This window comes from Sander lucioperca, chromosome 9, assembly GCF_008315115.2.
Source record: "Sander lucioperca isolate FBNREF2018 chromosome 9, SLUC_FBN_1.2, whole genome shotgun sequence".
Lineage (NCBI taxonomy): Eukaryota > Metazoa > Chordata > Actinopteri > Perciformes > Percidae > Sander > Sander lucioperca.
Window position 1 is genome coordinate 35,401,451 of NC_050181.1, and position 27,496 is coordinate 35,428,946.

Genomic DNA, 27,496 nt, shown 5'->3' on the forward strand with positions numbered 1-27,496 from the left:
AGATTCATCACTTATCTCTTTGAGCTCTTATCCGCGGCTGCTGTGCGTCCTCTCCTCCTTTATCTGCATTTGACCCTGGGCTTTTTAGCGTGCCAGGGGTGTGAAAGTCGGTTTGACCTCTCTGGGTAACTTCGAACACAAATCGCTGTGTGCTCCCCAAAGCGCTGAGAGACAGAGGTTCCTTGAGCAAATGAGCCATGACTAAAAAACGGTAACCTTTATTTCCACACACAATAAGCTGTTCTTAAGCGAGCTGCTCGCACGTAAGCGAGATCAAAGTGCGTTAATCGAGTGGGAACGATATATCCTCCCTTTGAGAAATAAAGCACACCTCTCTGCTGCTTCGAACAGCTTCTTTAATGGTGTACTGCAATGTTGAAACTTTCAACCCAACATTTAATTGCTTTTTAAAAAACAAAGGCCAGGCAGGGGTTTGGATTGCTTGTATTTGTTGCAGGGCTTCAGGGTAATCTGGTATTGTCGGGGTGTTTTTTGAAGCCATGGGGTCATGCTCTCTGCATCTCTGAGGAGAGAGATCCTCTACATCCTTCCTGTGTGTGTGTGTGTGTGTGTGTGTGTGTGTGTGTGTGTGTGTGTTGCCCCAAACAGCCCACTCTCTTTGCTCTTTGACTCCATTGGCCATATAAGGCAGCCAGCACCATGGAAACCGCAGGGCTTGAATAGCAGTGTCAAATCCCTGGGAACACACACACACACACACACACACACACACACACACACACATATATATATATATACACAGGCTGCCCCCTCCCCCTCTGCACACACACACACTCCCTCCCTCCCTCTCTCTCCCCCCCCCCCCCGCTTTGCTTGATCTCTCTCTCGCTCTCAAACACACACAAATAGGTTGGATGAAAACAGACAAGGGGAAAGAGGGGCGAGGAGGGTAAAAAAAAAAAAAAAAGAGAGCCAACGCTGAGAAATCCAGCCTGTCTCCGTCTGTGACCATTTTCTTCAATCCTAATTTGATTTGTGGACTCTGAAGCCGGAGAGAGAGAAAGGGGGGGGGGCAGAGCAGCACCCGTCCCTTCCACCCCCACTTCGCCTGAGCCATAGGAAAAGGCTTAGACAGACACACACACACACACATACACACACACGGACGAAAAGCAGCACACAGGGCTAGGCCACAAGTCATTAGTTCTTGGTGGGCAAGCACTGACAAAAGGCTGGAGGAGAGAAGACCGCATGAGTGCCTGGAGAGCGACCACAGGAACTATGGAGGGCTGAGCACACGGATGCTCTCCTGCTTTCTTGATTTTTTGTTTTTTGTTTTTGTTTCGGGAAGGAAGCAGCACGCAGGATATCGTCACAACCGAGCACTCGTGCTACAACAAACAGGGAAGAGAGAGAGAGAGAGAGAGATCACTTCCTCGTGTTGAGGATCTACTCGTGTTTGTGTATTTTGGAGGGGAGCGCAGGCGGTCCACGTCGCCTCGTCTGCTGCCTCCGCAGCCCGGCGGTGCCTCGAAGAAAGAAGCCCCCCACGGCCACGTAAAAGTGATGCTGTTGTTGTGTGGACGTCAACTTGTTTCGGCACGATGTGGAATGTCTTCATTGTGGGTCAAAATGCTGCAGCAGCCGCTGAGAGGATTACAGCAGAATAGGAGAGCTGTGTCTGCACTCTCAGCCTCGCTGGATGGAAGGAAGGTCTAGAGCTAGAAAAAGGATTTATTTTCCAGTGAGGGAAGCCATAGACACAGCACATTTAACACTGAGGTAAGCTTGACTTCATTTCTAGGAGGTAAATCTTTCGGTAGACAGCTGCCTTATATGAAGGAGAACTAGTGTCGAGCAAAGACAAATTCAGTGTAAGGGGTGCTTTAAGAGGGGTGGTCATAGCCTCTCCAGGCATGTGCTAAGGCGAGCTACACCGAGGTCCTTTTTCAGCCATTACTGTTGCTACAGAGACAGAGCTGGGAGAGTGGAGCTGTGTGGTAGAGATTTTTTAACACCTCATGTCATTTTGCTTGCTAATCTTTTCTGCCATTGCTCTGCTGGAGAATGTGCACTTTATGTTTGACTCATTGTGTTTCCTGTGAAAGGTTCCCTGGCTGAAACGTGAGGCGCAGGCTCCCCTTTATCCATCTCAGGAATCGCTCCAAATAAAAAGGACACAAAAAATAATAATAACAACAACACAAGGAGACTACGAGTTGGAGAAGAGAAGAAAGGGGGGTGGGAATTGAAATCCACAGGCATGCAAAACTAAAAAGTTGCCACTGAGACTGTTTCCAGGTCATAGTGGAGTGGGAGGAGACTGAACTGCTCTTGTTTTTTTCTGCACAAACACCCTCCTCCTCGATGCTGTAGCCTATTTTTCGTTCTCATTGACATCTGCTTGTTTAGCCTGAGGACTTTTTATTTTCTCAGTTGTGCTATTATATGCTCTAAAATAATCCAAGGGTCCTTTTTAACACATGAGAGCACAGGCAAGCAGAAACTACTAATTCTCTCCAGGCAGGGAGAAACACTCTATAGACTTTCATTTTTATTTTTTATATATATATATATATATATATTTATGTTACCTTGACAGCAGCCAGACATCTTGGCTGCCTGTCCAGTTTTCTTCTGCCGTGGTTCGGTAACCAAGCGATGGCCATGGTGAGTGGGGGCTGGGGAGATCCCAATGGGGGCACCAACGGGCTGGGGGACAAGAGCTACCTGAGGGGGGAGGAGGAAGACGGCTCTCCCCAGGCGGGAGGCAGCGACATGGAGGCCGGAGACGATGACAAGTCGTGCGTGGTGGACTGCGTGGTGTGCGGGGACAAGTCCAGCGGGAAACATTACGGCGTGTTCACGTGCGAGGGCTGCAAGAGCTTCTTCAAAAGGAGCGTCAGACGCAACCTCAGCTACACTTGCAGGTGAGCGGGGCATTATGGGTAATTGTTTCTTTCTGAAAGTCTAAAAATCCTGCTGAAAACTGTATGTATATATAAATGTATAATAATGTATTATATAAATGTTGTAAAATAATGTTACTTCGGTTATTGCGACACATTGTTATATGTATATATATATATATATATATATATATTATTTATATATGTATGTATATATATATATTATTTATATATGTATGTATGTATATATATATATATATATATATATATATATATATATATATATATATATTATATATATATGTATGTATGTGTGTATATATATATATATGTGTATATATATGTATGTATGTATGTATGTATGTATGTTATATGTGTAAAATGCGTTGCTGTGTTTACATAAGACATAAATATAGCTGCTGTAGTTCTAACGTAGTTCTAAGAAAGTAGTTGAGTTTTGTGTCAGTGCTATTGCACTTTTTCCACACGATTTATTTCTGCCATTTTTTTCGTTTTCGTTTCTATCTGAAAGTTATTTTTCAAACAAAATATTCCTGAATTTAACTTTGCTGCTGTTACACAAAGCAACGTGTCTACGTCCACACACATAACATTTAAACTACAATAAAGGCGTCTCTATTATTGAGCTGAAACAACGAACCGATTAGTCGATTAAAAACAATTCATAGGCAACTATTTTGGTAATCGTTTGAGTATTTTTTCTAGGTGAAATGAAGTATGCATACACATAACCATACATAAAGGTGTCTATAATAGGCTATATCCAACATCCAAAAGGGTAAACAAAGACTGTTGTATGACTCTGTTTACTGTTAATGACTCACCACATACAGGTTTAGTTCCCGTAGCTATGATGTTGAGTGTAGAACTGCAGCTAACAATTATTTTCAATATTCATTTTCTAATTATTTCTACAGTTAATTGATTAATTGTTTAAGCCTTTACAATTTCTCAGAGCCCATGGTGATGTCTTCGCATTGCTTGTTGTGTCTGACCAAAGTCCAAAATGTAATCATGTTCAATTTAAAATTCTAAATTAAAAGAAAAGCAGCAAGTCATCGCATTTGGGACAATGCAACGCAGTGAATGGAACGTTTTGCTAAAAAAAGACCGAAACGATGAACTGATTCTCAAAAGTTCTTTCTGTTGATGCATTCATTGATTAATCGACTAACTGTTTCAGCTCTAAAAGAGTATGTTGTAGTACACATAAGAACAGTGGAGAGATGAGATTGAAGTAACAATGAATGATACAATCATCTGCTTCCCAAGCATGCTAACGTTGCCTGTAGCCTTATGGTAAATCTGATGCAATATTAATGTTCAGGAGCACTTTAAATCATGCCGTAGATACTTATATAATCAACAGAACAGCTTTTTACATCCTTTCAAATGGTTTGCATAGACTTTGCATCACTGAGCACAGTGAGCACTGAAGTAGGATGGGCTACACATTTGTCATTAGGTTTGGATAGGTTTGTTTTCTGCGTGAAAACTAGGGCTGCACAATATATTGTTTTTTTTTTTATTGTCATTGCAATATTAACTGGTGCATTACACATATTGCGAAAGACACTCGAGATTTTTTTATCAGTAGAAAACTGGATTTTAAAATGTAACTGTTATTCTTTTCTCAGTGGTGCCTTTTATATTCAATTCAGTGTTCAACTTGTTCACTAAAAGAATGTTGGAAATGATTTCCTTTCATTTGTTTTAAATACAAAAAGCAATTGTTGTATTTTAGCAGAATACTGAAAGCAGCAGAAATGCAGAGCTGAGTACACTTCAATCTCTGTTGATTTATCGCAAGTAATATTATCGGGATATTCAACAACATTATCGCATATCGCACATTTTTCTCATATTTTACAAAGTAAAATCAGAAACCCACTTGTTTAGGTGAAAGCAGATCATACAGTCCGACACCTGCACTGAATCAGACTGTTACTAACTGCACTGGTGCAAAATGATTCATTTCAGTTGCTAAAACTCAAAAGAAGGTTGGTAATAATCAATCACCTATAATCCCATCATCATGTGTTTATGTTCTCAGGTCAAACAGAGAGTGCCAGATTGACCAGCACCACAGGAACCAGTGCCAGTACTGTCGACTGAAGAAGTGTTTCCGTGTTGGCATGCGCAAAGAAGGTATCTGTCCACCCTGATCCATAAATCTGTCATCCATTTTGATCCCTTGGAAAGGTTTGGAGACACTGTGGGACACGCTGTCATTGTACATGTGCAATATTGCAAATACCGCAACTGAATTGGTATTAAAAAAATGAAAATAATTGATATTTCCTTCAGTGAAGAGCCTCAGAGAGTTGTCCCATTACTTAAATAAGCCGCTCTTAGGACATAAAATCACAAAATCAATCCTAGTTAAATTAGCCTTTGTCATTATCTCACCTCTTCTGCTCCATGAGCTCCATGGTGCAGAGAAAATGCCACACATGGCTGTCTCGGCCCTATCATGGCTAGGCAAGCCATGCGTGTCAGCTCACTGCCATGTATTAAGTGGCTTAATCTAGTGCTTGTGTAAGAGTGACTGAGAGGGATACAGTGCTAAGACACCTGTGCCCCAGAGCCTTAAGCCTCCGGTTGAAGTTGCAGAAACCCTCTGCATGGTAGCTTGATCAGGCAGAATCCAATATGGGGATTTCACCTTAAGTGTCGGAGCCTATAGCGGAGCATCATTCAACGTCATGCCGATAGATCCAAAGAAACAAATCCCTGTAGTTTAGACGTAGAGTAGTTAGGGCTGCACTGTATAAATATATTTTTTCTCAATATCAACTGGCACAATAAATGCATCACGAAAGGCTGCGTCATATGTTCAATTTGTTCAAAGAAAGCACATTGGGAATGATTTACTTTCATTTGTTTTAAATTCAACAAGCAATTTGTTGTATTTAAGCAGAATACTGAGAGTAGCAGAAATGCAGAACTGAGTACACTTAAATATCTGCTTTTTTTTATCCGTTAACGTAACGTTATTGCCTATGTTCCTCATATCGTGCAGCCCTACTCTGAGTTGTTTTTCCCTTCATAATCACAGATGGTAAAACATGCTAATGAGACACATTATGGCTCCCTGTAGAGACATTGCCTCTGCTTGACCACCTCCGCAGATCGGTCAGAGGTCAGGGTCAGCTACAAAGCAGCATTCCTGGGGCTGGAGTGGACTCAGTGTCTTGCTCAAGGACACGTCATCAGAACAGATGCTTACCACATGAATTAATATCCCCAAATGAACGTGTATCTCTGTTCAGTAGTCTGCCCTGCTGTCTCGGTTTTGGCAGTAATGCTGTCTGTCACGGCTACGGTGCTTTCTCTACACTAAGTGATGTTCTTTTCTCAAAGGGTGATTTGGAGCGCAGAATAAATGTGTGTGTGTGTGTGTGTGTGTGTGTGTGTGTGTGTGTGTGTGTGTGTGTGTGTGTGTGTGTGTGTGTGTGTGTGTGTGTGTGTGTGTGTGTGTGTGTGTGTGATGATTGGGGTTCAGTAAGGTCACGGCAACAGCATGTTGTAATTCCCTTCCAGAATGAATATTTTAAAATTTGAATGGAGAGTAAACTCTTTTCTCTCAGAGGCTTTGTTTTAGTTCCATAGATAACCTTCATCTAGCCTGAAGAGCACAAGCACAAGAATATTTTCTCCTCACTTACACGATGTTCTTGAGGAATCAGTCTGGGCTTGATTGTGCCTCCTTTAATCTTGGGGAATAGTTTCCTAATTGTGCCAAGCCTGTCTGCTGATAATCTGACATACAACGCTGGCTGTACTCAGTTTTAAGTTTTTTTTTTTTCTCTCCATTTTCTTCACCAAATCCCTTCCTAAACCTCCCCTTGTCCTTCACCTATTTCTCCTCTCTTTATCTGCTCCTCTCCTCTCCTCTCCTCTCCTCTCCTCTCCTCTCCTCTCCTCTCCTCTCCCCCCCCTGTACCCCAACCAAACTACAGCAGTTCAACGCGGTCGTATCCCCCCTCAGCCGAGCCTCAGCCCCTCTATAACGCCCATAGGTGGCGCGAGCGGCCTCGGAGGCGGCGACTTCTATAACAACAACAACAACAACGGGGGAAGTGGCGGAGGTCAGCCGGTGTCCGAGCTGATTTCCCAGCTGCTGCGAGCCGAACCGTACCCCAGCAGTCGGTTTGGACACCAGTACAACCAACAGGCGGGCCCCGATAACGCCATGGGGATCGATAACATCTGTGAACTGGCTGCCAGGCTACTCTTCAGCACCGTGGAGTGGGCCAGAAGCATCCCCTATTTCCCTGAGCTGCCTGTGTCAGACCAGGTTAGCAGATTAGATTTGATGTGTTTGGATGCATAATTTGCGGTTATTCCCTTGTTATCAGATGGAATTCTTGGAAATGTAGGAGAGTTACAGGCAGTGATGGAATGTAGCTAAGTACATTCACTCAAGTACTGTACATAAGTACAAATTTGAGTTACTTGAGTCTTTTCTTTTCATGCCACTTGCTACTTCTACTCCGCTACATTCATCTGGCAGCTTTAGTTACTAGTTACTTCACAAATTGAGATGTTTGCACAGAAAACACATGTAGTTTATAAAATACGATGTTTTATTATAAATTAAACTACCCAACAATATAATGGCCTACAAGTCCAGCTGAAATGATTAGACCATTAAACACACAACTGTTTGGATTGTTTGGAGTTTTCTGCATTAAGTACTTTTACTTTTAATGCTTTAAGTCTATTTCCCTGATGATACTTACATACTTTTACTTAAGTAACATTTTCAATGCAGGACTTTTACTTGTAACAGAGAGTTTTTGCAGTGTGGTAGTAGTACTTTTACTTACGTAAAGGATCTGAATACTTCTTCCACCGCTGGAAACAGGATAGGTTGCCTACATCAAAACATAAATATACAATGAATACAGTGAACATTAAAAATGGATGGTGACAGTGTAGGTCAATCTGATTAACACACTCAACAAAATCCACAGGTGGCCCTGCTGAGGCTGAGCTGGAGCGAGTTGTTCATCCTCAACGCGGCGCAGTCGGCCCTGCCGCTCCACATGGCTCCCCTGTTGGCCGCGGCCGGCTTCCACTCCTCGCCCATGTCTGCGGAGCGCGTGGTGTCCTTCATGGACCAGGTGAGGGTGTTTCAGGACCAGGTGGACAAGCTGACCCGGCTGCAGGTGGACTCGGCTGAGTACAGCTGTCTCAAGGCCATCGCGCTGTTCTCACCAGGTGATTGTTACTGCTCTTCTGTTTTATCTGCTGTTATTGTAACACAATGTTCTGCAGAACCACTGAATCGCTGGGGCACCCCAGCCATTAAGTGTTGCCCATAAAATTGAGAGACTTGAGAGAGACAGATTAAAAAAAGACTGGTCAAAATGAGTGCTGCAGTAGCTCAGGTATTCTGACTTTTAGTCTCTAGCATCTCCCAAAACACTGGATCCTACATTTCCCATAATGCAACTTAATAACGTCTTTCATCAGACCCTCCCTGCCTGGTAAACACAAGCTTTCGGTTAGAAATCTGTAGTCTCCAAGCCTAAACTGAGATAATGTCATCAGGGTTACTTTTACAGACCTAACAATGCTTCTGCAGAGCCACAGAAGACACTAAACAACTGTTTCCACTTGCTGAGGAGGACTAAGCACGATTAGGAAACTGATCTTCATGTGCACAATAGTTGGGGTGCCCCTCTAATAGATAACCATGAATAGGAATTGAACACACACAAAATAAGAGTCTGGAAGCACATCACAGTCCCACAGCAGTAAAACTGTAGATCTGTGTGGAGAACTGCAGGTACACTTGCAACCCTAATCTGGGAATACACCGACTATGGCACCATCTCCTGGCTTATTCATGAAAATGCAATGATGCACTATGTGCTGTATAATTTAGTGCTGTCACTGATCATTATGCAGCACCATGCATTTTAAGACTTTTTTTTTTTAAAGTGGCTTCCTTAAACAAATTGCTTAGTGGGTATGCCTTATTCAAAAGCATTCAAATCTTTTTAAAACTAAATGACCCCATCCTGCTGTTTCTTTAAAGCTATGATCAGGGTTTATAGGTTTTAAATGTGTTCTTTTTATAGTGTAGACATGCTGAGGCAAGGTATTTGTGTATTTTGTGTTCCCCTTAGGGGCATTTTATCCCATTATCTGTTGGGATTTCAACCTTCCTCTCGGCTCATCACGACTCTTTATGTAACCAGCCCACACTATTAAGTAACTACCTCCTCCTTCCTTCCTTCCTTCCTCCCTCCCTCCCTCTCAGACGCCTGTGGTCTAACAGACCCAGTCCACGTGGAGTCTCTGCAGGAGAAGGCTCAGGTGGCTCTGACAGAGTACGAGAGGATGCAGTACCCAAGTCAGCCTCAGCGCTTCGGGCGCCTGCTCCTGCGCCTCCCCGCCCTGCGCGCCGTTCCCGCCAGCCTCATCTCGCAGCTCTTTTTCATGCGCCTGGTAGGAAAGACACCCATCGAGACGCTGATCCGTGACATGCAGCTCTCCGGAAGCTCCATCAGCTGGCCGTATGTCCCGGGACAGTAGCCCCTTTAGGGACGAGGTCTCCGTTTGGGGATTTGTGACGACAAGGACCCACAGGAAACCTCCTGACTCATCACTATCCATCTGTGTGGTTGTCAAACTGCAGTGCCAGCTGGCCGTCATATGTACTGTACTGTAAGCGCTCTATTTCCCCTCATGAAACGAGCTCTCTGTCTCCACACGGGCCTCCAGTGGAGAGACGAGCTAGCGCCAGGCTGGATCTGTCTTGTTGCCAACCCAGTCGTTCTGGTGCCAGGTCTCAGGCCAGAGACCAGCTTTTCATGCTGGGCTACGATATGGCCACCACAGCCAGTCTTGTCACCACCAACATGCCATATTGACTAAAGACGCTGCAGTTTCATGTAGAGGGCAGCAGCACCCTGCTACAAATACATCCAGAGGACAAAACTGGCCCACGGCTGAAAGTCGGCAGAACAATTTTCCCCCACACTGGGTTCATTTTCCATGGCTCACCATTTGTGATACAGTGACCTTTTTATCCACACAACTGATAACATTACATTACGGTATCATGATGAGAAAGGACCGAATGGAACAGCGGTGAACTCAATATAAGAGAAAGTAAAGGCCTCGTTGTTGAAGAGAAACTTGTGAATTCACTGCTCTCTCAGCTCGACGCTGAGGATGAAGCCAACGAGCTGATCAAATGGAACAGAAAGAAAATAAAACCAAGGAAAAAAAATCACCAAAGTTTAACATATCATCCTCAGAGATGGTTTCTAAATAGAATAATTAGTACACAAAGCAGAGAGAAAGAGATGAACGGACTCTTGTGACTGCCTGACCATCAAAGTGAACGATGCATTTACATTCATTCACTACACTGTTACTGTAGTTGAAGAGTTTTCACAGAGAAAAAAAAGCCACAGTTACATGAGAGTGGACTAATACCTCGCGAGACATCAGAATGCTTCAGTCTGATATTTCCAAAACACAAACCTCTGTAAATGTTGTTCACCAGAAACCGCCTTCTTTTTTGACAATTGCCTTGTTATTCATTATAAATTTGGGACACATATGAAATATGAAATGGGCATCGCAAACATTCGTCTTGTATCTTTTTAAAAAGGATCCCCCAAGTGATTTTCACTTGTGTTTCGGATATGAGTTATGACTGACTGAATAAGGTGAATTCAGCTATTAGACACTGTTTGGATCGAGCTTTTTTTAATTATTATTAATATTATTATTATTATTATTATTATTAATGACATTCACTTGGGTTCTCGTAAAACAAACAACTCAAGATTCAAGAATTAGTCATAGTTGGTGGGGAGAGAATTTATAACCAACACTACTAATTAAATACCAGTTTACGTCAATCAATGCTGTTTCTGGGGTTAATGATCCCTTTTACAAAAAAAAAAAACGTATTGAAATGTATATATTGAGGCCAGCTTTGTCTTTTTGCATGTTCAAATGTTGTTTTGGATCTCTGCTAAGTGGAGACTGTTTAATTCTTTTACGTTATGTAACTCAAGGTTCATTTAAACATTAAAGTATTGCTTTCACTGTTAGCTCCTAGATGTTTTTTTTCTATATGTATTTACATGAAAATACCTCTGTCATCTGTTTAAATGTCAAAACAGCAAGCTTATCTTCATGCCATTACAGCTGATATGACACAGAGATGCTCTTGAGTCAGTCTCTACTGTTGTGAATGACGTGAGACGATACTGTATAGGATGGAAATCCGGTGGGAAAAAAAACTGCACTTGGGAGGACGTTCGATGCCAAAACATCTCGCTATCTGTGACAAGTTAAAAGAAGACGGGCCCTGATTCGCTGGTCCACCAGGATTTACCTCGCACTGGTATTTCAAAAGGGCGAGTTTACAAGATCACAAGTCAAATATTTGAAAGAAAAGAACAAGGTTAACCCTAAATGCTGAAGTCGGTTGTATTTAGTTTTCAAACACAAAAGTAGAAGGATGTAACTCTGCTTCTTGATCTACCGCAGGGCCTTTTTGAAAGTTGTTTGGCTATTCTTCTTTTAGGCAACAGCTCACACGACCACATCATCGAAAAAACAAAACAAAAACATAAATATGATATTAATGTTTTCTTATCTTTGTGTTACTGAGTTCTTACGTTTTTAAAATGTCACATGTATGGCAACATTATTAAAAGAATCAAAAGTTGACGGTGTGTCTTTTGTTATGTTTTGTGTTTTTTCAAACTACTTGAAAATGTGTTGTAATTACATCTGTATGAAGAATGCCAAATAAACACTGCAACATGTACCATAAATGTATAAGTGTATTAATGAAAGTGAATTCATATGCCAAAAACTGAGGTGTCTGAACTGCTGATTTATTTAAAGGTCCCATATTGTAAAAAGTGGCATGTCATGTCTTTTTTGATTATGAAGCAATATTTCAAGACTGTGAAAGTATCAAAGCGCTCAATCGCATAGAGAAATGCACACAGCCCGTATTCACAAACGGTGCCTTTAAACGAGCCGTCAGGACTTCCGTGCAGTTATGATGTCACAACTATACTATATAAAGGGTTGGGTATTGTTTTTTGTTTCTTTTGCTTTTAAAACGGGGCCAGAACCAATACTTAAAAAAAGAAAAAAGGAAGAGCACAAGACAACAGTCAGTGACATTAAGGAACGGCTTGTTTATTGCTTTTTAATGACTTATTAAAAATGTACTAACAATAACTTATAACGATAACTTATTTCACCAGTAAATTGCTGTTGAATGACAAAACCAGCCACTAGATGGGAAAAGGGTATTTTACAATAACTTTGAATGCACCATGATGCTTACCAGTTTCAAGTAAACGCACCGTCTGTGTTGTCTTTCTGACAACGGCAGCTGCAGACTGTTGTACGTCCTGCTGTTGGAATCCTCTACAGTGAAATACAGACACGTTAGACCTTTTAGCTGTCAGCATTTTAACCGTGTATAACCCAGCTACTAGCTAACGGTAGGCTAATGTTACCTGCTGCCAAGTGTAGTGTTAACTTGTTAGCGTCATGTGCAGCGATGCTTCTGTTGTCTCTAACATCTTTTCCAGAGCATCAGAGGGCAGCGCAGGCATTTAAGTGACACCGAAATGAGAGGTTGTTTAGGCATCTGTGCCATAGTAGCACCGGGTTTAGGTACCCAACCCCAACTATATCTAGGTATAAAGTGCCGCTAAAGTGCTGTTACAGTCATTCCCTGGCTGCAATGACGGTGCAGAGACGCAGATGCAGAAGACACGAAAACGCTGACCAATCAAAGAAGACTGGGCTTTTTTTTGACAGGTGTAAAACGGAGCGTTTCAGACAGAGGGTGAATACAGGTATACAGACACTATGAGAAAAATAATGTGTTTCTTGAACATTAAAGCACATAAACATGTTCTAGTAGAAAACCAAAATACAAGTATGAACCTGATAAATATATATTTCTCCCATTTCTGTTGCTATATCTTAAGTCATGACATTCTTTCTGTATAAAAGCTGACATTCATTAATTCCAATACTACAACATTCTGGAACAATTAAGCAGTATTAAATTCAAATTGAAAGTAAAATCCAACACGAGGTACAACAAAATAAAATTTTAACAGTGCCATGTTGTTACAGCAAAGCAGAGAAAAGTCTACCAGTAACTCTGTTCCGCCAGTAATCCATTCTCACAGCTGCAAAATTAATACAGAAGTTGTAAACATTCGGGTCAAAAACATTCAAGGTTCAGTGACTGAGGCCAGGATGAGGGTCATGTTGTGCTGAACCGTTACTATTCAAACAGCAAAGCAGTAAAACTGGAGAGAAAATGGAGGATCAATCTTTGTTTCTTTAGCCAGGTCACACATCTGTCAGTGTTCATCCTCAGCTGTTTGGACAGATTATTAAGACACACTATACTAACAAAGACCTTGGTCAAAGATTTTCACCAGACGTTTGATGTGGAAAAGTTTTTCCCGAAGTTCTTTGCACTGCTTCTTCTTTGCTTGATAGTCTGATGTCTAGAAGAAAGAGAAATTTAAGCAAGCGGATATTAATCAATCCAAATTATCAGTAGTAATAGCAATACTAGTAGAAGAATAGTTTGATGTTTTGAGAAATTCGCCCATTCACTGTTTTTGTAGAAAGTTAGATGAGAAGATTGATACCGCTCTCATATCTGTATGTTAAATATGAAGCTACAGCCAGGAGATGGTTAGCTTAGCTTAGCATAAAGGCTGGAAACAGCTAGCCTGCCCAGTTTTATGGGTTTTATGTGCTAAACTAGACTACTTACTTACTTATATTCCATTTCAGTTGCAATTTAAATTTGGCAACTTGGTAACTGGGTAATAGCTGAGACTAAAGGAAGTCACTGCACCCGGCCAAGAAATGTTCCTTTTGGACGGAACCAGGCTAGCTGTTTCCCCCTGCTTCCAGTCTTTATGCTAAGCTTAGACAGCTGATGGCTGTAGCTTCCATATTAACTCTACAAACATGAGAGTGGTGATAATCTCATCTAACTCTCGGCAAGAAAGGGAAATAAGCATATTCCCCAAAAGGCTATTCCTTTAATTTCGCATTATGAGACCACTGATCTAGTTTCACTCACCCTTTTCAGTTCTTTGAGTCGGTTATACTCGTCTGCCACACCCTGAAAATGAATACAAATTCTCTCACTGAATTGTGCTGACTTTTCACATAGTTTCTGCAGGTTTCACCCAGTCAAATTTGAGACTTTTTAAGACCTTTTAAAGACCATTATGAATGAAATTTAAGACCTTTATCAACTGAGCCCTAAATTTTGTTTTTTTCAAGCCAAGTATCGCTAAACTTGCACTTCCCCATAGCTGAAGAATAGAATCGGTTTTATGTCTGTGGTACAATCCGAAAGAGACTCACACCAATAACACAAAAGCTGATTGGCTGCAATATAAGTTGCATGTTGGTCTCATTTGTAGTCGTAATACAGCAAAATTATATTTGGACTAGTGAAAGAAAGAACTACAACACCACGGAATAAATAAAAACAGCATAAGAGGTAGGGTTACATGGACATAGGAAAATAAAGACCTGTTTAAAATTATTTAAGACCTAGAACACAATACTTCAGCAAATTTAAGACTTTGTATAGCCTAACATTTTTATTTTGAAATTTTAGACTTTTTAAGACCCCATGGAAACCTGTTTCAAGACAATTTTGAAATTGTATCTGGCTTGGTGCGACTTCAGTGCTTTGTGTTTCTATGGCAGTCCAACGGACTCCCACTGAGGATGATCTAAGCTCTTATAATTAAAAGGCACAGCTATGACTCTATATTCTCCTGGCAGTCGGTCCTGGATTTTTCCACTCTGCACTCCTCCCTCCTGTTTTTCTCTACCTGGTACTTGATGGAGCCCTGGTCCAACATGTCCAGTTCTCGGCTCAGCTTGTGCATCTGGTCACTGATGTCATCCATTTCGGCACAAAGGCTTTTATAGCGGGCCAGATCCATGTCAAACTCCTTCTTGTACTGGCGGCGCTGCTCGTCTGAAATTATCTCTGGGTACAGCCTGGAGTGGGAGATTAACATGAAGACATAAAATGATTATTACATTCAAACTATTATTGAGGCAGAGTCAAAAAGAGAAGGGAATGAGCATTGTTTTACTTGTTTTCTTACTACTATTACATTTTAAAAATAATTGAAAGAGTTGGCCAAATTGTCTTGAAGACAGTAGTGATGCTGGCCAGTATTTGTAGTATTACAGCATTTTCTTCTAAAAAATAACATTAATACTTTTTCAGGGCATGGCACATTCTTTCCATTAATACTGTGATTAATTAGAAAAAGAATAGTCCTAAATACTTTAATTTGGATTCAACTAAGAGGTTTTTAAAACTGACACTGAGTTTGTCTTGCTTCATGCTGCTGATAGCCAACATTTAAGATGATATTCAGCATCTTTAAACTCAGCCTTTTCCTGCCTTGTACTACAAAACAATATAAAAAATAATATTGTTATTTTACAGGGAGGAAAGGCATCTGAGCGAGATTTTAGACGGTACAGCCCTTCAGTGAAACTCACTTAATAAAGGTCTTTCAGTTGGATTACAGTCACTAAACTTAAGTACCATAGGCGCCCCAATTTTTAGCTGTGACACTATGATACTTTTTTAAATCAAAAAAATGGCTTCTACAATTTTAGTTTGTATTTGAATGCTTTGGGTTGTATTTCCTGTATTTTGCTTTAATGAATTATGAAAAAACACTTTGAACTGCCCCCGCGTAGTATGTGCTGTACAAATAAACGTGCTTTCCTCAGATGACAAGCACACCAAGATTGCAGTATTAAGTGGCAGGCACCTGTAAAGGTTAGCTGTGTGGTCCCGGTCCAGCTCATTGCCAGTGTCTCCGGTGGTGTAACCGGTTTCACACGGGGACTCCATCCTCTCCCGAGCAGCAGGCCTGGGCTCTCGGCCCTTCTTCTGTTCCTTCTCCTTGTGATAAGGAGGAGGTTTCCTCATGCTGTCACTCTCCTCTGAGGAGCTGTTGGAGCCAAGTGTGACCCTGCTGTTCTGGCACAGAGGCTCAGCACCCCGACCATTACTGTTGTCAGCAGAGAAAGTATGGAAAAGCAAGACAGGTATTAGATGATTGATTGTGTATTTCTGCTAGAATGTCTACAGCCACATTCATATATGTTGCATTTATTTATTTTATTTATTAGAGTTTAAGCTCACGTTCACACCACAAGTCTTAATGCTTAATTCAGATTTTTTTGCTCAGATCCAATTTTTTGTTTGGCTGTTCACATCACCTTTTAAATTGTGGCCTACATCAGATTCCAGTGTGAACTGTTTGCGGTTTCGAACTGACCCGCATGCGCAAAAGAACAATAACAATGACATCAGACGCAGTACGCTGTTGCACTATAGTTAGGGAGGTTATGGAGGAAGTAAGCATTTGGGATTTTATTTCAAAATGTTTGTGTAATGGCTGCCGTAACATTAATGAGCAGGTGCAGAGGAGGAGAAGAATGAAGAGAAAGAGAGCCAAATTGGCTATTTTGGCCTTTTGCGGGGTTATGGCTCCTTCCATTGACTTGCTCCATCACTGTTCTCCATTTTGTAGGCCTAGTCAAGTTTTTAATTTTACGGTCTGTGTCTAGGGCTAACACAAAATTGGTAAAATTGTGACAAATGTCGATGTAGATTGACGTAAAAGTTGCATCAAATCCGCCATGGTTGTTCACACTGCGGCCACATTGAAAAAATGGACCACATATGGAAGTGGTCTGAATCTGATTTGAAAAAAATCAGATCTGGGCAAGAGTTGAATGTTCACACTACTTCTGAAGAAGTCTGACCTGGTCACTTGACCGCAAAAAAATCAGATTTAGGCCACTTTTGCCTGCAGTCTGAACGTAGCCTTAGTATATCCGGGCCTGGACCTCTAATATCAAGTACTTTGAGTTTCAGTAGAGTTTTTAAAGAGCCCTTATTTTACTCCTTTTCAGCATCATATTTGTTCTCTTGGGGTCTACTAGAATAGGTTTACATGCTTTGATGTTCAAAAAACATATTGTGTTTCTCTCACTGCCCATCGCTGCAGCTCCTCTGCCTGAAACATTAGGCTCATTCGCGATGAGCTGCGCCTCGCCTGTAAAGTGAACGAGAGCAGCAGCAGGGGGGTGGTGACAAAAAGCTGCAGTCAAGTCGGACAGTTAATAGCCGTTTCCAGCAGCCTTCAGGCTGCACAGGAAGTCACAGAAACACTCACATCCTGTTAGGGCAGATTCTGATTTAAAAAATGTTATCAGACCCATATATCAGCTTGTACACAGTCTCCAGTTGTTATTATGACAGAGTAGGTGTTAAAATGCTCTGCTGCTGACAGACTGTAGATGATCCGTAATCTGAATGGATTTAGTCTCTCTGACTTCTAAACATAACTATCAGCCGCACAACACGTGTTCTGTACACAATAAGCCATTAAATCAGACAAATAGCAAGTAAAATCCCTCCAATTCAAAAACAATAAAAAGTTTTTTCAAATTAAAATGTCTTAACATGAATCCAACATATTATTAGCAAATATAAATCTCCACTGATGATAGGCTTACTAGCCTATAGTTAAGGTAGTCACTAAGGTAGTCATCCACAGATCCAGTTCATCCTAAGGATTCACTGTGCCACATGTATGGTTAACATTAAAACATGATTTATTAAATCATACCAACAATTATTATTTTAATAGCTTAGTATTCTATGCACTAAAAAGGTATGTATAAAGGCCTTAGACCGCTCTACACTTTATTGTAGGCCCAGTCTAATATGCAACTTCATTTTCTACAATATATGTAGTAGGGGGTCCCTGCTCTGTCTCTTTTTCAGTTAAGGGGTCCTTGGTTTAAAGTGCTCATATTATGCTCATTTTCAGGTTCATAATTGTATTTAGAGGTTGTACCAGAATAGGTTTATGTGGTTTAATTTTCAGAAAACACCATATTTTTGTTGTACTGAACATTGCTGCAGCTCCTCTTTTCACCCTGTGTGTTGAGCTCTCTGTTTCAGCTACAGAGTGAGGCATCTCACTTCTGTTCCATCTTTATTGGGAGTCGCACATGCGCAGTACCTAGGTAAGGACTACTAGCCAGTCAGAAGCAGAGTATGAGGGCATGCCACGCTAGCAGCTAGGCGAGCATTATAACGTGTGTTACAAAGTGACCACGTTTGTCTCTGAAGTAAAGGCTGGACTACAATAGAGCTGTTTGGAGCAGTTTGTGAACAGTGTTTTCTGTTGGAGATGGTAAGTCCCTTTGGGGTGGACTTTGGGCTTTTTCACTTTGTAAACCTATAACGTGCACAAAAAGATATATAACACAACAAAGGTTTTAAAAAACATGATTTCCTGTGTTTTGAGCACGGTGGTGTTCTTGTGTCAGACTCATCAGCTGTGACCATCACTCACCTGTTGCTTTTATAATTTCCCTCACTGTGGATGCTGACTGTTCCGTTGCCGTAGGAGACCACGCTGTACTCTGCCCTCAGGTCAGGTGCTGCTCTCTCTGATATGACAACAGTTGGTGCCTGTTGGGTGCTGCGCACCTCTCCAACATGGTTCACCTAAGACAATATCAGGAGACTGAAATCAGAATGCCTTCATTTAATGTCGAGGTTTGTTCCACCGCAGTGCAGATCATTAGATTGAGATGTAATAGAGACAGAAAATCTTCAATAAACAGAAAATACACATTATATTGTCAGGCTTTTCCCTACGGCTATAAGGCTTACGGGCAGCACCCAAGTCGTTTTGGGCAGCACCTAAGGCGAATGAATGTAAAATCAATGTGAGCATAAAAACTAAATTACTTTTCTCAGATCTAATGGTTGTAGTCGGTCCGCAGTCGACTTCTCTAGCAAGTTTTGTCTTTAAGCTGTGAAATTGGATTTTTTTTTTTACTGAAAAACGTAAACATTTTTTAAGGGAGGACCCCTAAACCCCCCGCCAAATACTTGCACCTTAAGTCTTCCACAAACCCAGGGAAAACACTGTAATATTCTGACACATAATGCCATATTTAGCTTCATGATACATATGAGAAAGTCCTCAGGGCGAGTCAGATGCATTTTTTTTTCCGCCTTTAATTGATCAGACAGTTGAGATGTGAAAAGGGAGAGAGAGAGAGAGAGAGGGGAAGACATGCAGGAAACTGTCACAGGTCGGACTCAAACCCTGGACCTTCTCCGTCGAGGAATAAACATCTATATATGTGCGCCCGCTCTACCAACTGAGCTAACCCGGCCACGTCAGATGCATTTTTTATGCTGGAAAGAAAAAAAAACCTTTCTGCACTAAATCTGTCACATAAGCAATGAAGTACAGAAGTGGAGTGCTATAGCTGTCTACGCTGCACAGCACACTGCGCTCAAAAACACTTGTATGAGAGAGCCTGTGTCACTGCCAGACATGCATGCTAGACAGATACAGGACACACACACACACACTCACACACACACACACACACACACAAACACACAAGCCTTGGACATTGTGACAAACTGCATTAAAATAAAAGGAGAGCAGAATTCCCTTTCCCCTGATCAGTGTCTCAACTCAATTTCTTTCAACAACTATCAGAACTAATTAATTTAAAGGGAACACACAAAAACAATTTTCTGAACTGGGTCTGACATGAAACGCATGTTACCAGTGGAGGAGTGCATGTGTGTGTGTGTGTGTGTGTGTGTGTGTGTGTGTGTGTGTGTGTGTGTGTGTGTGTGTGAGCACAGAGAAAGGTTGAGACAGGAGTGAAATCGGTGGAACAAACATTTCTGCTGTTCCATCTTCCTGAACTATCAGGTAAACTGAGAGCACCTCTTTTGCAGAAAAAACAGCATGATGTGCTTATCAAAGAGACAATTTTAACACCTACAGCACAGCACAACACAGCACTGTTACAACCCTTTACAGCCACAGAAGTGGGGGGGGGAAGCATCACCAAAATAAAACACATGGTCATAAGAAAACAAATGATATACAAAGTATAGCAAACACAAAAGCTGTATTATGTCTCATGTAATCTGTTTTACTGTATAATGCATCATTAATGACTTCCAGTCTTGACCTATTTCTCCAGTGAGCTGATGCGAATGTCTGGAGAAAGAAAAGCAGGCCTGTGAAATAGATCTGCTGAATGTGGAGTAGGAAGATGATCCTCTACGTGGAGAGAAAGTCCCAGAAAGCTGCCTGGACTGTGACGGTCCGGTCAGTGTTTGTGTGAAACTGACACTTTCTGCTGATAATCCAAAGAAGTGGGACAAGGAAATCTGGATGTGCTCTAAAGATGGCGAGAGGGAGCTCAGTGGCTCTTTTCATTACAGATTAATCTGCTGATTATTCTCATTCATAATGGCATCACAATTTTCCAGAGCCCATTTATAATAAGCGACTCAAACTGTTAATTGTGTGTTGTTAAATACCATTAAACTCTCCTATTGAGTTTGTTTTTATCTAGTTATCCTACAACCTTTTCTCTCAAGTTCTGTTAAATAAAAATGTAGCACAAAACACAGGAAAATGACTTCTCTGCCAGGAGTCTAATCTGCAGCAGCCCTTTGCATACTGAATCATTTAGCGCCACCACGCTCTGAAGGGATTCACAGAGCAACACTGAGGCAACTCAACCTTTTTTATACATTATACATGCCACATACATTATATATGCCTCCCTGCAAGGCAAGCATCTTCACTGCAATACAAGAGTGCCCCAGAATAAGGCCTGCATCTCGATAAAGTGCCTCGTTGCACCCTTTGCAGTGATAGGCCGTATGTAGGCCAGGGAACGCTGGATAAACTGATTGAGTAGCTTTCTTCCCTTTTCATAATGAGTCATGGTGGACATGATACACTGTGACTGTAGTAGATTAATCACTGCTAAATACCACATGAAGCTACCGCTGTGAAGTACAAACAGCACAGCTTTCACAGGGCTCCACAGCAGCAGGAATACTGCTAAATGCTGGAGTGCTGACGGTCTGAGACAGCAGCTCTCAAACTGTCGCCAGATATTTCTGCTTTGTACACCCATACATAGGATTGGGCATCGAGAAACGGTTCCAACTACGATTCCGAAATCGTTTCTTTATTGGAATCGGTTTGATTCGTTTTGAATCCGATCGGTTCCAAATTTAACACGCACCCCCCTGGTTTCCGTAGCGGCCACTGTACTTCCAGAATCTTGTTGCGTTGCAGCCATGGAGCACAGTAAGCGGCACTCTAAAGTGTGGCTTTATTTTACGTTGCAAAAGCCCAGTAAAACTGTAAATCACCACTGAATCAAAATGTTTTAAAATGTTTCAACTCCAACCCTCAAAGAATCAGCATAGAGAATCGATAAGAACCGGAATCGATAGGAAGAATTGAGATTGGAATCAGAATTGTTAAAATCAAAACGATGCCCAACCCTACCCATACCTATCCACAGTATAACAGCATCACAAAGCTACCAAAGCTGCCAAAAGTAGGGATGGGTATCGAGAACCGATACTAAACTGGTACCGGTTCCGGATTGGTCAGTACCAAAGTATTGATAAGCTCCTGTACAAACAGATACTGCTATCGGATTTTTTTCTTTTTTCCAGTTTGCTACCTTTCCTAATGTTTCCAAATGATGTTGGATTTACGCAATGTAATACGACAAATGTTCCAATGTGACAAAGATATAATTTTCCGTTAATTATATAGAGAATAGTGTCAGCACTGACGTCCCCATTGATATGGACACATAATTAGTAATTGTCTGAATGGTTCTGTTTAAGAAAAACATAAATTTTTAAGCGAATGTCTTTAAAACGTTCTTTGACTGCTTTCAAATGATTCAGTCCATCCTGAAAACGCGTGCTCATGACTGTGTGCAGGAAAAACACGCGTGCCAATATCTGCTCAAACGACCTGAAACTTAAAACCTGGCTCTTAATTCCTCCTGACCTGTTTCCTTTAACAGGAAATCGTATAGCATTGCTCATTGCTCCTTTTTTATTTGGTTTCTATGCAGCTGTTATCACTGGTCTGGTTAATGATCAGACAGAGTGAAACCTGGGTGTGCTGAAGATAAACAGCAGCGTTCTCTGAGTCAACAGCAGCGGGTTCATGTGAGTCTATAAAACCAAATGGTCACTAGGTAAGAGCTCAGAGACTTCACGATCCGTATATACCGACCCTGAGCTTTAAACGTGCAGGTAACTTGAAAAGAGCAAACATGAGATTGTAAGCTTTTGTTTGGTTGTCTGGCTGAAGAAGGAAAAATAGAAATAAACGTAAACTGCAAGTCTTTTGTGGACTTACTGTAAGTAGTATATCATCAGAACTCACTCATATACACAAACAAAATCCCCCATTCATCCTCTGTTAAAATATGAAGAAATAAATGATAAAACATAAGAGACATTACTCACCCAGTCCTGTACATCCTGGCCCTCTGACGACCTGAGCAGCGACTCGTCCCAGTAGATGTTAGCTTTGCCATGGCGCCAAATCTTGCTGCGGGTCTTGTAGGCGAAGTAAGCAGACAGGGACAGGGCCAACACCACCATCAGCCCCAACACTAATGCAACCGCCTGAGGAAAGAGAGTAAATCATAGATCAGGATGGAATTAAATAGAAAAGATTAAAACAAAATGGAATAATCCCACTAACCTCCTCGGGATCCATGTAGCAGTAGTGGTGCAGGTATTGATTGTACATGGGGAACCCCCCAGGAAAACCGGCCCCAATGCTGCCGCTGAGGCTGGGACTGCCCTGGATGTTCTGGCACATCATCAGCATGGGATTGTACAGCATGCTCTGTGAGCTCTGAGACATCGGGTTCACCCCGATCACAAAGATGATGTCGATGATGCCCTTGAAGTCAAAAGAGAAGCATGTTTAATCACAGTAATGATTTAAATGCATTCCATGTTATCTTTGAATGATTCCGCCTATGAGACACAACCAGTGTTCTCATGTAATCAGTCAGTTTTCTGCCATGCATAGTTAGTTCAGTGTTAACTCTGAACTCTGCATGTCCCATGACTTCCTTAATGTGATGATTTCTTTTTGAAACAGGACGCTGGGGTGGATAGTGACTACGGGTGTCACGATTTTGATTTTAAAATCGAAAATCGATCAAAATGGGGATCGGCAATTCCCCCAGTATTTTCTTTTCTCTCTCCTCCCCCGCCTACTTGCGCATATCTGAAGAAAAAAACAGACACAGTGTAGCTTACCGGCTGGTAGCATGCAGCTAAAGACAAACGGGAACGTTAGCTTAGTGGTAGCCTACAGCTGCTCTTTTCCAGACACCATGGCCATTGCCTGAGTCTGAGATAACGGAGAAACAGAACTGGAAAATCCTCCTGCTTCCCTGAAGTCACCGGTGTGGCAACATTTTGCCTACCCTGTGAGCGAGTTATGGAAACAAACAACGAAGGTAAAGCATGTGGGCTCCAGCAGGACTCCATTGTGCGTTCATGTTCACCTCGTTAAACTAATAGTGCATTCAATTGCACTTCGTTCATTTTGAGAAAGAAACTTTTGTTGTAAAGTACCCTCCTGCCATCTCGAGGCTCTTATTGTGGCATTGCCGTCACTGCTGAAAAGAAAATATTTAAATCGAAAATGTAATTGAATCGTGACTCTAAAATCAAAAGTCAAATTGAATCGTGGATTTGGAGAATCATGACACCACTAATAGTGAAACATCAAGCTTAAAGTTGTGCTAATCAATCTTTTTACATAGGCTACATAAACAATGGATCAAATGTGTAATGGGAAAGAGGTCACTTGTAGTGATGAACCCCAAGATAACTATCACCTTAATCTGTAGTTCCCCTCAGCACTGCGGAGCTCGTTAGCCTCTTTTAGCTCATAGTTTTAAATTTTCTGGCCTCAACTTTATTATTTTGGTTTATTCTCACCATTTTTATCGACTTCGTTTCCAGACAGCAAGCAGCTATCTGCAAAAAAAGCTCTTATAAACCGACTTTACGCTACCTGCTCAGGATCAAACAGCAGACAGACAGTTAACGACTAGCTGGTGAACATAGTGGAGCATTTAGCAGCTGGAGAGACAGATATTTCCCTCTGGAGCTGGTAGAATCAAATTCATCAGATGGCCAGAAATATGACTCCAAATGCATATTTTCTTCATGTGCTGGATGTGTAACAAGCAACTGTTTGCTGTTCCCACCTACTTAACCCTCACCTAACTGCAGCGTGTTGCCGTGTGTGATGTTTAAAGTCATCCTGACAAGAGAAGGCAATCAACATTTGGTGAGACTCACCTGAAGGACAGCTAAGATGATATCACAAATGAACACGGTGAGGTAGAACCTGCATCCCCTCATGATCCGTGACCGTGAGAAACTCCCCACCAGGAAGCCCAGCGAAACCAGGAAGTTAATGGCCACCACGGAAATCATGGCCGCCTTGGCAGACTGTGGCGTCATATAGGAGCTACCATAGCCGTAGCTGCCTCCATAATATCCCGACTCCACCCCCGTGATACTCCCTGTAGCCCCGACACCGTAGCCCCCGTACCCAAATCCATTCATGTCCCACACCAAGGTGGAAGCCACGCAGGCGAAGATGAGGAAACACATGAGGACTGTAGCTCCTTGGAAGGTTTTGACGAAACCAGGAGGAGAAAACCAGCGGTAGAAGTGTTGAGGCTTCTCCTCAATGTAGTTGGAGCCCGGAGGGACATCGTAGGTGTAGGGGACATACTGGCTCTGGGGGGAGCGGACGCTCCTTGGGGGATAGAAGCTGTGGGAGTGAGTGCTGTAAGGCGGGCTGTACACAGGGGGGCTATCGTAGTACCGAGACTCATACATGGTTTAGAGGATATCACTGCAATTTCACCTAGAGGAGGGAGGGAAAATAGGATTACATTTATTTATGGTAAAAGCAACGTCCTTGTCATCACTTTACATCACTTATACATGTTTGACCACTTCAAAGTGAAGGATTTAACAGCAGTTTTGAAGGTGACACATTGAGTTATCTCAATCCTCTGGAGTGATGCCTTGATAAGTAATCTGACTCTTGAAATTGAAAATGTGAATGCAGGAAATAAAATAGTATGCCTCTAAATGCCTGTTGCTTAGACCTTTCAGCACTTTTCTTAATTTGGGTATGAGCACTTTTTGCTGTCCGGCATCTGTGGTGGAATGAAACATTAAAAGTACATTTACTCAAGTACTGTACTTAAGTACAAATTTGAGGTACTTGTACTTTACTTGAGTCTTTTCTTTTCATGCCACTTTCTGCTTCTACTCCGCTACATTTCAGAGAGCAATATTGTACTTTTTCCTCCACTACATTCATCTGACAGCTTTAGTTACTAGTTACTTTACACATTAAGATTTTTTGCACACAAACTAGATGTAGTTTCAACAATATACAGGCCTATAAGTCCAGCTGAAATGATTAGCTGATTAAACACTGACTGACAGAATTGGATCTTTTCCAGTTTCTGAAATGTGAGGATTTTTCTGCATTGAGTACTTTTACTTTTAAAACTTTTAAAACTTGACTATCCTACATTTTCCTGATGATAGTTACATACTTTTACTTAGGTAACAATTCAAATGCAGGACGTTTACTTGTAACAAAGTAGTTTTACAGTGTGGTATCACTACTTTTACTGAAGTAAAATATCTGAATACTTCTTCCACCAGTGTCCAGCATGCATCTCTCTGCCCTTCATTCACCTCAGCCCATCCCTAAACCCTCTCTCTCTCTCTCTCTCTCTCTCTCTCTCTCTCTCTCTCTCTCTCTCTCTCTCTCTCTCTCTCTCTCTCTCTCCCCGGTAGTGCAGACTCACGCTTCATCACTCCAGAGGAACACAACCCAACAGGCTTCAATAATTCAGACAGACAGCAGATCAGAGGCAGCCATGCATGGAGGAGAAGCATAGCCCTGTTCCTTCCCCTGCTCTGTGTTACCTGTGCTGTGGGCACCTGCTCACTCAGAGAAAAGGGGAAGCTCCAAAATAAGACCAGTCAGGTGTGGCAGAACTGTTTGTTTGTTTGTTTTAATCATTGGCGTGGTTAAATTACTTTTCAATTTTGCTCTCAGAAAGTCAGAATAAACTAAACAGAAAGAACTTTTCTTTCTTGATAACTTCAAGATTCAAAATCCTTTATCAATCCCACAATGGGGAAATTCACACTGTTGCAGCGGCAAGGAATATGGGAAAAGTACAAAACACTCAATATAGTTATAAACAAACAATAAATAAGAATAAGTAAAGAGAATAAATAGTAACGTGTAATTTGTAACTTTCCTCTCTTTGTTCTTTAATCGTAATTCATCTAAACTAGACAAAATACAGTACATGAAAACAAATAAAGATTAAATTCAACTTCAGACTGAATATCGAGCTTCTGTCCACTCTCTATTCCAAGTGTATCTGACCACTTTAGTCATTTCCAACATAGATATAAAACTGTTTGATATCTACAGCATGCTTTAACTTCCATTATTATTACTTCTGCAAACATCCAACAGGTCAGAGAATTGGTCAACAATAAAAAAAAAATGACACATTTATTTGGAACTTATAACAACTTAAACAATGAAATGATCAGTTATAGGAGTATAAACTTACCCAGGTAGGCTACTATAGAAAACCTTCCCCTAAACTTGGCACCCGTCCCGCTCAGCTGATCTGAAGTCGCGTCATTCATGTGAGTCTCCTCTTTAACAGCACACTGTCCTTTTTATTCCTCAGCGACGATCGTAAATCGAGTCATCTCCCATGATGGATACTTTTTCTTAACAAAAAGCCCGTAAATGAAAGCTGCAGAGGGGCAGTGTGTCTCAGCGGGAGCACAGTTCACCCGGTAATGACCCGGCGGCGTCACGTGGTCTCTTATAGAGCCTCTATAGGCTACAGCTAGCTTCAAAGGAAAGAGTAAAGACTACTCTCAGTCCAGTTCATTTAGGAAGGTTTGAACAAACCATAACATAATGTATACTTTTTACATATATAGAAATGTATTCTTGGCTGAACAAAAATTAAGAATTTGAAGATGTCACCTTAGTTTTTTTTTTTTTTCTCTGAACTTTTATAGTGTATATAGGTACGTACGGAAGAGGATTAGGGCCACATGTGAAAAATGTATTTGAGGTCTGAGTTTGTCAGTCAGACAGTCCCTCCAGAAAAACGTGATTATGTGATTGCATAATTCAATGCATAATCAGCCAAAGTCCGCATATTTATATGGGGGCCGCATTTTTTTCAAATATGCTGCACTTTCGCTGCTATGAAGTGACGTAATTACGCAACGTGAACATCATCGAAAAGCTGCAAACCCCGCGATGAAGCCATGATGAAACCACAGTTTTTAGTTGTTTAAGTTCCCGCATTTAATTGCATAAAATTGCATAAATATCCCGCATATTCCATCGCATTTTTTAAGAAAACGTGCCGCATAATCAGGGATTTTTGCCCGCAACAATCACAAAAACTGGTCAGAATTCTGAGGGGGGAAAAGAGTCGGACTTCTGATTCTCAAGTCACAATTCTGAGAGAAAAAGTCAGAATTCTGAGAATAAAGTGTGACTTTT

General features: G+C 41.5%; 2 protein-coding genes across 5 annotated transcripts; one reads left to right on the forward strand and one right to left on the reverse strand.

Annotated features, from left to right (window-relative positions):
• Positions 1-859: 859 nt before the first annotated feature.
• Positions 860-11,701, forward strand: nr2f6a (nuclear receptor subfamily 2, group F, member 6a). Of its 3 annotated transcripts, none has more exons than XM_036005768.1 (6): positions 860-1,743; positions 2,070-2,891; positions 4,945-5,039; positions 6,857-7,191; positions 7,871-8,117; positions 9,166-11,701. In XM_036005768.1, the coding sequence occupies exons 2-6, from the start codon at positions 2,623-2,625 to the stop codon at positions 9,438-9,440; spliced, it is 1,221 nt and encodes a 406-aa protein (XP_035861661.1). In that variant the 5' UTR covers positions 860-1,743; positions 2,070-2,622; the 3' UTR covers positions 9,441-11,701. The 3 variants fall into 3 exon arrangements, with proteins under 3 accessions (XP_035861661.1, XP_031136865.1, XP_035861660.1); XM_031281005.2 differs by having other exon boundaries at positions 861-1,743; positions 6,854-7,191; XM_036005767.1 differs by having other exon boundaries at positions 861-1,743; positions 2,118-2,891; positions 6,854-7,191.
• Positions 11,702-12,307: 606 nt separating this feature from the next.
• On the reverse strand, positions 12,308-26,778 carry zgc:154006 (uncharacterized protein LOC563016 homolog). 2 transcript variants are annotated; one of them, XM_031281348.2, is made up of 9 exons: positions 26,535-26,778; positions 24,208-24,784; positions 22,583-22,786; positions 22,342-22,503; positions 18,356-18,510; positions 15,749-15,991; positions 14,783-14,954; positions 14,014-14,055; positions 12,308-13,423 (listed from the first exon to the last, which is right to left on the reverse strand). In XM_031281348.2, the coding sequence occupies exons 2-9, from the start codon at positions 24,754-24,756 to the stop codon at positions 13,322-13,324; spliced, it is 1,629 nt and encodes a 542-aa protein (XP_031137208.1). In that variant the 5' UTR covers positions 24,757-24,784; positions 26,535-26,778; the 3' UTR covers positions 12,308-13,321. The 2 variants fall into 2 exon arrangements, with proteins under 2 accessions (XP_031137208.1, XP_031137207.1); XM_031281347.2 differs by having other exon boundaries at positions 12,310-13,423; positions 15,749-16,009.
• Between the last annotated feature and the right edge of the window lie 718 nt (positions 26,779-27,496).

Excerpts from the sequence above, each read along its gene's own strand:
- zgc:154006 (XM_031281347.2), bottom strand. The coding sequence starts at position 24,756 with ATGTATGAGTCTCGGTACTACGATAGCCCCCCTGTGTACAGCCCGCCT. Across the intron at positions 22,504-22,582 it reads GCTACATGGATCCCGAGGAG|GCGGTTGCATTAGTGTTGGG; the intron begins GTTAGTGGGATT and ends CTCTTTCCTCAG. Across the intron at positions 18,511-22,341 it reads GCCAGGATGTACAGGACTGG|GTGAACCATGTTGGAGAGGT; the intron begins GTGAGTAATGTC and ends ATATTGTCTTAG.
- nr2f6a (XM_031281005.2), top strand. The coding sequence starts at position 2,623 with ATGGCCATGGTGAGTGGGGGCTGGGGAGATCCCAATGGGGGCACCAAC. Across the intron at positions 7,192-7,870 it reads AGCTGCCTGTGTCAGACCAG|GTGGCCCTGCTGAGGCTGAG; the intron begins GTTAGCAGATTA and ends CAAAATCCACAG. Across the intron at positions 8,118-9,165 it reads CATCGCGCTGTTCTCACCAG|ACGCCTGTGGTCTAACAGAC; the intron begins GTGATTGTTACT and ends CCTCCCTCTCAG.